The sequence below is a fragment of the Anabrus simplex genome, chromosome 6 (genome assembly GCF_040414725.1).
Source record: "Anabrus simplex isolate iqAnaSimp1 chromosome 6, ASM4041472v1, whole genome shotgun sequence".
NCBI lineage: Eukaryota > Metazoa > Arthropoda > Insecta > Orthoptera > Tettigoniidae > Anabrus > Anabrus simplex.
This window is the reverse complement of record NC_090270.1, coordinates 274,550,614-274,563,074: the sequence shown is the minus strand read 5'-3', so window position 1 is coordinate 274,563,074 and position 12,461 is coordinate 274,550,614. Positions and strand designations below refer to the sequence as shown.

The 12,461-nt window shown below is 39.0% G+C and overlaps 1 protein-coding gene across 1 annotated transcript in view; it reads left to right on the top strand.

Annotated features, from left to right (window-relative positions):
• The window catches only part of LOC136875976 (sodium-independent sulfate anion transporter), a 136,610-nt gene that overhangs the window by 108,777 nt on the left and 15,372 nt on the right, over positions 1-12,461 (top strand). The window contains exons 10-11 of the mRNA XM_068228442.1: positions 2,495-2,668; positions 9,606-9,759. Of these exons, the coding sequence (XP_068084543.1) occupies positions 2,495-2,668; positions 9,606-9,759 (328 nt within the window). The remainder of the gene's footprint in view (positions 1-2,494; positions 2,669-9,605; positions 9,760-12,461) is intronic.

Here is a 12,461-nt window from a genome sequence, read left to right as displayed (position 1 = left end):
ATGTCCCACTAATTACTTTTGAAAGTCTTCAAAACCGGGTGAGTTGACCCTGCGGTTAGGGGTGCACAGTTGTGAGCTTGCATCTGGGAGATAGTGGGTTCGAACCTCCCTGTCGGCAGCCCTGAAGATGGTTTCCCATTTTTGCACTAGGCAAATGCTGGGGCTGTACCTTAATTAAGACCATGGTCACTTCCTTCCCACTCCTAGCTCTTTCCTATCCCATCGTCTCCATAAGACCTGTCTGTGTTGGTGCAACATAAAACAATTTGTAAAAAAAAAAAAAAAAACAGAAGAACCAAACCGTTTTTGGAGTTGCTGAGGTGCTGGAATCACTTACTTGAGAATTACACTTGACACAAATTCAGCATTTCCTCGGGCATCAGAATCATTAGATAGCGACAGCACCAAAAAAGTATGTGAATATTTCAACGTGCCCTTAAAGACTCATTTTATTACATTTGTATTGTATTCTTTTAAGTCCCAGTAAATCTACTGACATGAGGCTGATGTATTTGAGCACCTTCAAATACCACCGGACCGACCCAGGATCGAACTTGCCAAGTTGGGATCAGAAGATCAGTGCCTCAACTGCCTGAGCCACTCACCCCGACAAAGACATTTTGAGACAACTGAGGGAAGATGTGAGGTGAAAACAGCCTGACATGTGGAACAACAGGGACTGGTTACTACATCATAACAATGCACCCGCTCATTGTGAAGGATTTCCTGATAAGGACATCATTATCAATGTTTTACACGCCCCCTCTCCCATTCACTTGATTGCCCTTCCAGCGTGACTTCTATCTCTTCCCTAAAATGAAACTTTAGTTGAAAGGGCAGCATTTTTGACTCCATTGAAGAGATCCAAGCAAAATCACAGGAGGTGCTGAACACACCAAAACAGGAAGACTTCGTGTATGCTTCCAAAATGCGGAACATCACTTTATTCAAGCCCAGGATTACTAATTTGAAGGTGATGGTAGGAACGAAGCGTAAATGTGTGTTAATGTTATTATGAGCAAACTGTCGGAAGTTCTGGGTAGCACCTTATACCTCAAACTCTGACAAGTTGTTCCAAAGTTGTTAATAATTTTATATGGGAATAGCTAGTGAAAGCCTGATCACTCACTCCCCAGGTGTAGTGTAGTGTCTGTAACAATTTAAACATTTTAAAATACTTTTTCATCACCAACAAGCAAGGGGTTTGGATACAATCCCTACTACTGCCTTCTCTTTCGGTATTCCAGCAAAACCCTTGTCTGGATGGGGGTGGTACAGTAGCCTGACTTTCAACTTTCTTATCCAACTTCTCTTGGTCAACATTTGTTCTTTCCAAACTCCTACAGTATTAGGATTGCAAGGCCTAGGGAGTCTTTCACTTTCATGTCCTTCATGACCATTCTCTTTCTACCTTCATTCTATGAAGATTGGACCTCTTCCATTCTTTCCTCTGATTAGTGTTAAGAGAGGATGGTTGCCCAGTTGTTCTTTGTCTTAAAATAACAATTACCCCCCACTAATTCCATTGTGTGGCTTTTTATTGTCACAGCCTAGATCTTTCTTCACCTATTGTTGCTATCTTAGTTGAAAAGGATATGAGTAAGATGCTAAGAACATTCAATAATCCTTAGAAAAATCCTTAGAAAAAAATCATGATAGTAGACAAAAAGAAGCCTACAGGTAAAAAAATCTTAAAATTAAATAATACACCAATAGAACAACTCACAGAATTCTCCTATTTGGATAGTGTAATTACCTCTAATAACAGGTCCCTTTCGGAAACCAAGAAAAGAATAGCGGTAGCAAAACAAGCCTTCTAAAATAAGAAAAACTTATTGCTAAACAACCATCTCAGTTTGGAGACCAGAATATAATTTCTCAAGACCTTTGTTTGGAGTGTGCTACTGTATGGATGTGAAACCTGGACTTTAGGGAACAAGAAAGAAACAAAACTTGAGGCTGTAGAAATGTGGTTTTGGAAAATAATTACAAAAACAAGTTGGATGGATTTAAAAAAAATCTTGTTTTAAAGAACGTAAAGGAGGACCAATGTTTATTAAATACAATAAAGAAGAGGAAAACAAAGTTTCTTAGACACGTACTGAAACGTGACTCTCTTCTCCAAACCCTCCCTGAACATGAAGTACTGGGGACGACAAAGGATGTCATACATCAGGAACTCCATCAGTGAACTGGCATGTGGTTCATATAGCAACATGAAGAGGCTAGCAGAAGATTGCCAGATGTAAGGCATTGCCTTTAGTAGATGATGATGATGATTGTTGGTAGGTGGGAAGTGGCGCTTTGGAAATATGTTCGGAGATTTATGCTGGGAATTTTCTTTATTATCAAGATACTTCACAATATGACCAAAGTAGTAGACAAGATATCTGAATTAGTAAAACACATTCCTTTTTTTATGTTGTACATGAAGAAGTGTTTATTCATGTTCTTCGGTAGTCATTTACCGGCTTTACTCATCGTTATGTTGCAGAACTGTGTAGGTGGAGAGTACCTAATAGTGACACCGGATATCGGACTGTTCTACCCCAGTGTGGACTTTCTAAGGATAGAGGTGTGTAAGGCAGCCGTGTCACAGGGAGAGGGGGTCCTCCCTGTTGTCATCAACTGCTCCAACTTCAAAGGAGTTGACTACACTACAGCTAAGGTGAGGCCATGGCATCTCTGTTGCCTAAGAATTTATTTTGTTTATTACAACATTTTGAGTACATCTATACTGATTACTGAAGCTTCCTTTACCTTCTTTATTTGTTTTGCAAGAAGGACATAAAATATAGACTAATCCATATTAGGAATCAAGTGATGACATCCCAACTGACATCAATGCATAAGGATGAGGTGCAGGCTGTCAAGGATTGTAGTACATGGATAATTATGGAATATTATTAGATTTAAATTGGCAGAAAAGAGCAAAAAGTCCACAGATGTCTTCCCTTGATATTTCAGCAATTACAGGCAATTTTAATTTATGCTACCTTGTAGTGGAAAAATAATAATCCATTTCAGTAATTAGTTTTAACTACATTTCTATCATTTCAGTTAACGAGTTGAAATTAGGATGTACCTAAGTGCAGTTTAGAATTGTAGTGTAGTTATTACATGGTAGGTATCTTGCTTGCTTTATTGTCACATTAGCATATGGTATTTCATTCCTTTGTTTATTTTAAATTCTCATAACATATTATTATAATTATCTTTGTTGATTTGTCATAATATTTCATAGTTTTGTGAAGAAGATTCATGAGACTGGTTGAAGAATAAAAGTGTATGCATTATGGGTGTGATCAGCCAGTAAAGAGTGTGAGGGAAGAGTAGAGAGTTTGAGGAAGATAATTATGCTTCTAACAGAGGACAGGTAGATCTTTCTGAAACAATGTACAGAGTACAATAGGAAGGCAAGAGGAATGGAGGGGGGGGGGGAGGGGAGGAAGGGAGCAGTTGTGGAAGACAGGGGGGCTAATGTTTTAAGGGGGAGGAAATTAAAGGTCAAGGGCTCTAATAATGGGAAGAGTTCAGAAGAGATATTGGTGAGGAATTAGTAAAAGTCACTGATGGTAGAACGTACTTCCTCCTCCCTTTTCTTCCTCTCATGGTCGTGTTTGACTTCCCACTTTCTATTCTCTACTCTACATTTCCCTTTCCTACCTTTCCTCTCTTCTGTAACACCTCCCTGATCCTCATCTTCCCTAATTACATTATACACATTAGTAAAATTATGCAGTTGTTTAATAGAAGGCAGTTTGGGTATAGAAAAAGTTATTCCAGTGAGGTTCCACTTGTAGGATTGTAGTATGACACAGCAGATATTTCAGATTCAGGAGGCCAAATACACTGTATCTTTATTGACCTCTCCAAGGCTTTTGACACAGTAGATCATTTAAGAATATTGACAAATATGAGAGCTATTGGACAAGGCAAAAATTGACTGCATAAGTGGCAACATTTCTAGAAAATAGAGCTTAGAGAAGTAGAGTCGGTAAAGCATTATCTGATCCCGTAATGATTAATAGGGGGGTTCCACAAGACAGTATTATTGGACCTTTATGATTTCTTATATATAAACGATATGAGTAATGAACTAGAATTACTGATAAAGCTTTTTGTGGATGATGTTTTACTGTATAGAGTAATAAATTATTCTCTTACATGACAAGACATCTACAACAGGATCCCGGGATAATCCTGACACAGGAGAAAGTTTTAACATTTCACTTTCCTTCACCGTCATTCTTGTGTGCTCTCAACCCCTAATGTCAAACTTAGCACTGGCCAGTAACTTTCTCGACATCTATAAGTTGGGTGAGCTCCCTTCAGTTTCCATTGAAGTCACACAGTTATTCACATTCAGGGAGGAGATTAATTTTCTTGTAGTATTTGGAAAATTAAAACTGTTCTTCAAATAAGGTTCCAAAACAGCTCCAAGTAACAATTATTCACTAATTTCCACCATTAATCCTATTACTGTAATCCATCAGATTTGTTAGGGATGTGTTTTGGCTCATATTGCTGTCAGCCAGTCACCAAGAATACAAGTGGAGACATGAACATGTCTCCACTCTTAAAAATAAATTAACATCATGTCATACTGGCGGACTCAAGATTCTACATTCGTTATTGTACTATAATTATAATTGATAGGAGATTTTCCAGCTGGGTTTAGGACCCCTTTACTGCTAAAACCAGGAGCACTGACTCTGGGGGTGCTACAGTGCTCAAGCATTCCCAAAACTTTTGTGGGGGTGTTCAGCATCCCCCACAAACTGGGAGAACAAAGATAAAAAAAAAGGAGGTAATAACAGAAGAAAGAGAGAGACAGAAAGAAAGAAATAAAGGAAAGAAAAATAAGGGAATGTTAATTTTTCATTTTCGTTCTTAACCCTAGCAATACCAAAGTCTTTTTATCCTGTGCATTACCAACGGCGGGGTCTGCAGAGCCCACTAAGAAATTTGTGTTTGTACTTAATTCTCAATCATAAGTGAGGTATATGCATATTTTATTTACTTAATTAGATCTGATTCATCCAAAAACTCATCATTCCAGGGGTAGTTACTGCAGATCACTTCAACTATCTCCGTTCTTACATGTACATAAGAACATTCTTACTCCACCCTGAGAAGATTAAAAACTTACCTGCACAGTACCATGATGGAAGGAAATTGAACAACATTGCAATTATGCATGTTCATAATCAAGAAATAAAAAATAAACTGGACCTTGAAACTGTGGCAAAAATTTTTCCTCAAACGATCGACTGTTCATAAGAACACTCTTTATGAGTGGGAATTAAAGATTTTAAATTTTTCTTTATGAGTGGGAATTAAAGATTTTAAATTTCATATGTAAGACTGAAGACTTTCAGTTTCTCTTTTATTATTATTGTTATACTAACAATAACTGCCAGATTTGAGACCATTTACTTTTCTTAACTCAGCTTGGTATCATTCTATTAGAAAACTAGGCTATTACATTTTTATTGCCGTACAATTTTAGGTACAATTTGTATTTATCTTCCATTTAAATCACATATATAAAATGTAAAATCTGTTACCTTTTCATAAAACACACCTTAACCTTTTATGTGGATTTATGTGGACTTTTGTTTTTACCGGTAGTCATTCATTATTGTTGAAAAAGCACCTAATAAAACAATAGGCCAGGTCATGTTTGCCAACAAGTATTACTCATTCAAAAACATCTAAAACTGCATGTTCATGAGGGTTAAATTTTTACTTTTTCTGGGCCCTTCTCCCTCTATCCTTTTTCTTTTTTTTGGACTATGAGTTAGAGCAGGGATGGCGAACCTTTTCCAACTAGTGTGCCATTTTAGGTCTGGATTATTATTCTCAACTGTTTACTGTGCCACTTGTTATTTTCGTTTGTAATGGATACAACCTCCGCCCCTACTAACCACCGCCACCACCAACTTCCATCCCTAATTCCAAATTGTGTTTCATAATATGATATTACATATACAGTATATATTGTAAAATACCAAATACATGTGATTGCATGCTTCATGATCGTATTTTGCGAAAAATACTTAGTAGCTTTGTCATTTATGTTAGGTTCATAACTTGTCTTCACAACGTTCACTGTAGAAAATATCTGCTTGCAGGCGTATGATGACCCAAACAAAGTAAGTAGCGCTGTAGCGAGTTTCTTTTGTGGGAGACTGTTCCACTGTTCAAGTATTAAGTTCTCCGGCTTCTGGGGAGAGTATTCACCACCCACAGCACATCCGATTTTCACTAATGCTTCGTCAAGTTGTACGAACTTTTTCACCCATACATGCTTTCTTAAAATTCAGTCAACTCCATTTCTAAACTGTCAATATCTAACCACTCAAAAAAAAAAAAAAATCATTTGTGCAATATGAGGTTTTGAAATAAAGTGCGATACTTTCTCCATATCTCAATATTGGGATAATTTCTTGGCAACTATTTGTCTTACAAAATTCACAACAATAAACAGTTACTTACTAAGGAAAAACTACGCGATGCTGGCAACCACACACAAGCCAAACTTCACTAATTCACTTGATATGGGTGAGCGAATGGCTCGTCGGCTGCATCTGACATTTATTTCACTTGACTTCCGGACCTGTGGGTGTTGCAGTGTTGGCATAATGCACGTTCGAATGGAACTAGAATTTAGATATTCGGTATTTATTTCTTAAACCTGAAACACTATGACTATACGATGGATGAGATATGTATAGTCTAGAGTACAAAACGTACATAAAAATGTTAAGATGGTCATGTGGTGTGCCACCGAAATCGTGTTCGCGTGTCACCTAATGACACGCGTGGCATAGGTTCGCCATCCCTGAGTTAGAGCATTCCCACTAATTTTAAAAACCTGGCACCTCTGGTTAAAACCAAATACATTTAGACAGTTTAATGAGGATTTTTGTATGTATGTATGTTCAGTCCTCAGCCCTGAGGCTGGTTGGATCCTCCACAGCTCCGCCATAAGCTGTCATAGATGGCCTAGGCATCTCTGAATAGACGTACTAGGGAAACGAGGATTGAGGTTGTTTCCCGTTGCTTTCCTCACTGAGCCAGAAGTTGCCATTACATATCAGTCTGCCGAGCCCACTGAAATGCATGCACCAATCGACCCTATGAGCAACATTTTCACATCATTCATAGCAGGGACTGGTTGCATAAGGAATGGCATTACTAGCATCACTCATACCTCAGTCACTTTCATATTTTCAAAGCCAAGGGTAAGACAGAGACAGATCAATGAAAGTAACGAAATTGCTCTAGCCTATACCAGAAGACATATTGCAATGTAAACACTAGGTCTTGCCAGCAAAGGCATTGAAGATTTTTACATAACTTTAATCATAAATCATTAACTTAAGGAAACAAAATACTATATAATACAAAAGAACATCATCAGGAGGACATAGTATTCAACTGCATGAAGAAGAAGGAAGTTAATAATAGTAACACACAATGTCTTTAGAATTTTTTAAAAATGCTATTCATTTCATTTTTAATTATGTCTAACGTCATTTTATATATAATTTATCTTCCCAAGCTGAAGATACCCCATACTTAAAGGACAAAACATGTAGTTGTGAACAAATAAATGTTTTCTTGATAAGACAAAATAATATATGTATTGAAAGGTGGAATTCTCTCAATTTTAATTGGAAATTATATTGCCTGACAGTTTTCTGAGAAATGCTTTCCACTGGTAGAAAAATCTTTAACAAGTGGTTGAATCATACCGGTTGTTCCAGGAGGAATTCTCATAACTTCAACAGTTTTATCATCTTTCTGATAGACAGAACTGTCATTATGTACAGGCCAATAGCACTGAACAATTTTCTGAGAATGGCAAGAAGGAATTTCAAATGAAGTATTGAAAATTCTTTCCCATTTTGTCAGATTTTGATACATCTATTAAAATATTTTTTTCAGTTAAACAGTCCCTTCTCATCTTGTAGTCCTAATTTTCCCTGAGATTCCTGAAAACAAATATAAAGAAGAAGAAACAGCGATCCACTCATACTGGAATGAGACATAGAATTCACTGACTACACTACTGATTCCATGCACTTGGCACGTATCTCTCTCTCAAAACCTATCTGATAATCATTATACACAGCCATTGCAGGGATAACAGCATGATTTGTCTTCACATTAGCTACAAATTTCTTTGTAGCATCAAACTCGGTTATGCATAGAAATCTCTGATGTTCATCTCATGTTCACCTCTGTCAGTTGTGGTGCATCTCTCATGTGCGGTTCAAAATCTTTCACAGTATTTCATTTCTAAACTTTTCCAAGTTTCATTTTGATCCACATTTCTTTCAGTGTATAATTCTTTCCTCTATTTGTAGTACAATTCTTCTTCTGATTTTATGAATCGGAAGTGCTTGTTTTATATTGTTGAGCTTTAAGCATTTTTTCCTAACTTCATTTCAACAATATTTCACAACTTTTGCTTGTCACTGAAAACAATATCAGGAAATGGTTTTTCTTTTTTCTTTTACATGGGATGAGAAAGTATTCTTGTTCCGGAATCTTATCAGACACCATTCTTCACTCTGCTCTTGCATTGCTTTATTGACAGTGTTGTTTGCTATAACTTCTAATGTTTCTGTGGTTTCTATTGAAATGGTGACATCGTTCGAACGACAGTCCAAGAAATTAACTAGTAAATCATACATACATACATACATACATACATACATACATACATACATACATACATACATACATGAGTGTTCTGGAGAATTAGGTGATTTTGGTTTCACATCATGTTCTCCTTATTTCCTCTTTGCAAGAACCAAAATGTTAATAGATTTCCACATTACTGTAGAGAATAAAACTCTAAAATCTGTGCAAACATGCTACAAAATCTAGGCCTATGTAAAAAGAAATTATAAGATATCCTAAAGTGTATTAGTTAGACTATGTTGGGTTCATGCGGTGTTGCTTCTGTACCGATGTGCTGTAAACATTGCTGTAGGCATTGTTCATCTGCTCTGTCAGGAGTTGGCATTTCTCCAGTGACCTGGCAATCCAGAATGTTGGCCTTCTTCAGCAAATTACAAAAAAATTATTCCTGGGTATATAAGCAGCTAAAATTGTGGCAGTGCATTTCGTTAAACATTTTCTTATGGCAGGGCAGGTTTCAGTATATGGGATCTGACCATTCTCTCATAAGTTGAGAACTCTTAGGCTCCTTTTAGTTACCTCTTATGGGAAAGATACTACTGCAGAGGCAGCTCTATGTTAAGATGCAAAAGGCGCTGCCTAGGGCATGGCAAATTTGGTACATTTTGTTTCAAGCCTACATAAATTTTCGTTGTACATGCAGAGTGTAAAGATTGATTTGAATGCATTATTTTTCCAGTAACATTTGCATAGCAGCACAGAATTTATTTGGTGTAAGGAATGTTGGTGACATTGTATTACCAGTAACCCTTGTGCAGGATCAAAATTTAATTGGAGCAAGAACTGTTGGCTGTGTTATATATGGAATCACACCTCTTACTATATGACCTTTTAAGAGAAAAGTCTTGCAGGAAGAGAATTGAAACCTTGTACTCTTCTCTTTACAGGCGGTTCAGATGCTGCTCAATGACTTTGAGAAGAGAAGGCAGGTTCTTGTCTTCTACAACCTGAAGCCAAATGATGTTGCGATTTTCCATGGAGCTAAAGTTGAAAATCTTCAGTATTGTAACTCAGAAGAGGAGTTGATCGACTTGCTTTTTGGTAAGACCAGATTACAAGATATATTTTTAAAACATATTTATTCATCACTATCAGTAAGACTAGGTGGTAACAGACCAAAGTAATTTTACATGAAGAGAAGTAGTTGTAATTGTGATATGCCAACCCTGTGGTGTATAGGTGATGTGCCTGCCTCTTACCCAAAGTGCTTGGGTTCAATTCTCACTAGTCCAACAGTTTTAATCCTGAGCTGGGGGTTGGAAAGGTGTTCATGCTGTCTCATCACTTCAAATGAGAAGCTGTCTGATGTGATGAATGAAGCCAAACAATTTGGCAAAGAAGTTGTGATGATTATTGCTTGAAGAGGAAGTACAACTGAGAAACCATCCTCTGTTAACACAAACCAGAGAGAAAACGAAAAAGGTGTGGAGGTAATGCCAGGTTCAGCTATGGATCTTTGGTTGCAATGCACATTTCGAAGGTAAGAGCCCTAAGTGTTGCCCTTTCTGTTGCTTCTTACAACAGGCAGGGAATACCATAGTGCATTCTACCACCCCCACCTACAGGGGAAATCTGCACCTGGTCAGGAGGTTGATATGACAGTGTAATAAAGGCACAGAGATAAATATTATTTCATGGTTGATGGAGAAAACTTCACAATAGTCCATATGAATATACACTGACTGACAGAGCAAATGCAACACCAAGAAGGAGTGGTCAGAACTTTATGCCAATTGCAGGGTAGACTGACGTCACTGAGGTATGCTCATGATGTGAAATGCGCCGCTGTGCTGCGCACGTAGCGAACGATAAATGGGACACGGCGTTGGCGAATGGCCCACTTCGTACCGTGATTTCTCAGCCGACAGTCATTGTAGAACGTGTTCTCGTGTGCCACAGGACACGTGTATAGCTAAGAATGCCAGGCCGCCGTCAATGGAGGCATTTCCAGCAGACAGACGACTTTACGAGGGGTATGGTGATCGGGCTGAGAAGGGCAGGTTGGTCGCTTCGTCAAATCGCAGCCGATACCCATAGGGATGTGTCCACGGTGCAGCACCTGTGGCGAAGATGGTTGGCGCAGGGACATGTAGCACGTGCGAGGGGTCCAGGCGCAGCCCGAGTGACGTCAGCACGCAAGGATCGGCGCATCCGCCGCCAAGCGGTGGCAGCCCCGCACGCCACGTCAACCGCCATTCTTCAGCATGTGCAAGACACCCTGGCTGTTCCAATATCGACCAGAACAATTTCCCGTCAATTGGTTGAAGGAGGCCTGCACTCCCGGCGTCCGCTCAGAAGACTACCATTGACTCCACAGCATAGACGTGCACGCCTGGCATGGTGCCGGGCTAGAGCGACTTGGATGAGGGAATGGCGGAACGTCGTGTTCTCCGATGAGTCACGCTTCTGTTCTGTCAGTGATAGTCACCGCAGACGAGTGTGGCGTCGGCGTGGAGAAAGGTCAAATCCGGCAGTAACTGTGGAGCGCCCTACCGCTAGACAACGCGGCATCATGGTTTGGGGCGCTATTGCGTATGATTCCACGTCATCTCTAGTGCGTATTCAAGGCACGTTAAATGCCCACCGCTACGTGCAGCATGTGCTGCGGCCGGTGGCACTCCCGTACCTTCAGGGGCTGCCCAATGCTCTGTTTCAGCAGGATAATGCCCGCTCACACACTGCTCGCATCTCCGAACAGGCTCTACAAGGTGTACAGATGCTTCCGTGGCCAGCGTACTCTCCGGATCTCTCACCAATCGAACACGTGTGGGATCTCATTGGACGCCGTTTGCAAACTCTGCCCCAGCCTCATACGGACGACCAACTGTGGCAAATGGTTGACAGAGAATGGAGAACCATCCCTCAGGACACCATCCGCACTCTTATTGACTCTGTACCTCGACGTGTTTCTGCGTGCATCGCCGCTCGTGGTGGTCCTACATCCTACTGAGTCGATGCCGTGCGCATTGTGTAACCTGCATATCGGTTTGAAATAAACATCAATTATTCGTCCGTGCCGTCTCTGTTTTTTCCCCAACTTTCATCCCTTTCGAACCACTCCTCCTTGGTGTTGCATTTGCTCTGTCAGTCAGTGTAAAACTGAACAATCATTAGAAAGTACTCACAGTACCTATGTTATTGTAGAGGAGTGTAGACCACAGTGAGACAGAAAAATTTTATTTTAGTATACTGATTTATTTTTCTACATATGAAAACATCTTTGTATCTGAAATATTACTTGATTTTTGCTTATCAATTTCATAACCTTAGAATTTCTAAAGCATCCAAACTTTTCTGTAATTTTCTGTAAAACAAAAATACATTATGATTATGCTGCAGTCATCTCCACAGTGAGACAGATGATGGTCCACACTGAGACACAATGACAAAATTTATTTTAACTGGTACGGTACACAAATTAACACTGAAATAATTAATGCCAGAAACACTACAGCACATTCAGTTTCCTAAAATTTACACAAAATTTGAGATATGACTTTTGTCTTTTTGTTTTGCCTTACGCAGAAGGAACCGGCAACAGTGATGTGATGTCTTTCACGGGGACTGAAGCAATATCTGCAACATCTGTAAAAAAAAAATGCTTATCATTTTTGCACTTTTTCTTAGGAATTTTAGTTCATAATCTCCATCATCTAAAGCTCGTACTACTTTCCGCATCTCAAATCTTGAGTGTTTCTCTGAAAACTTGACCAAAACAAAGTCACTTTATTTAGGTTTATGAG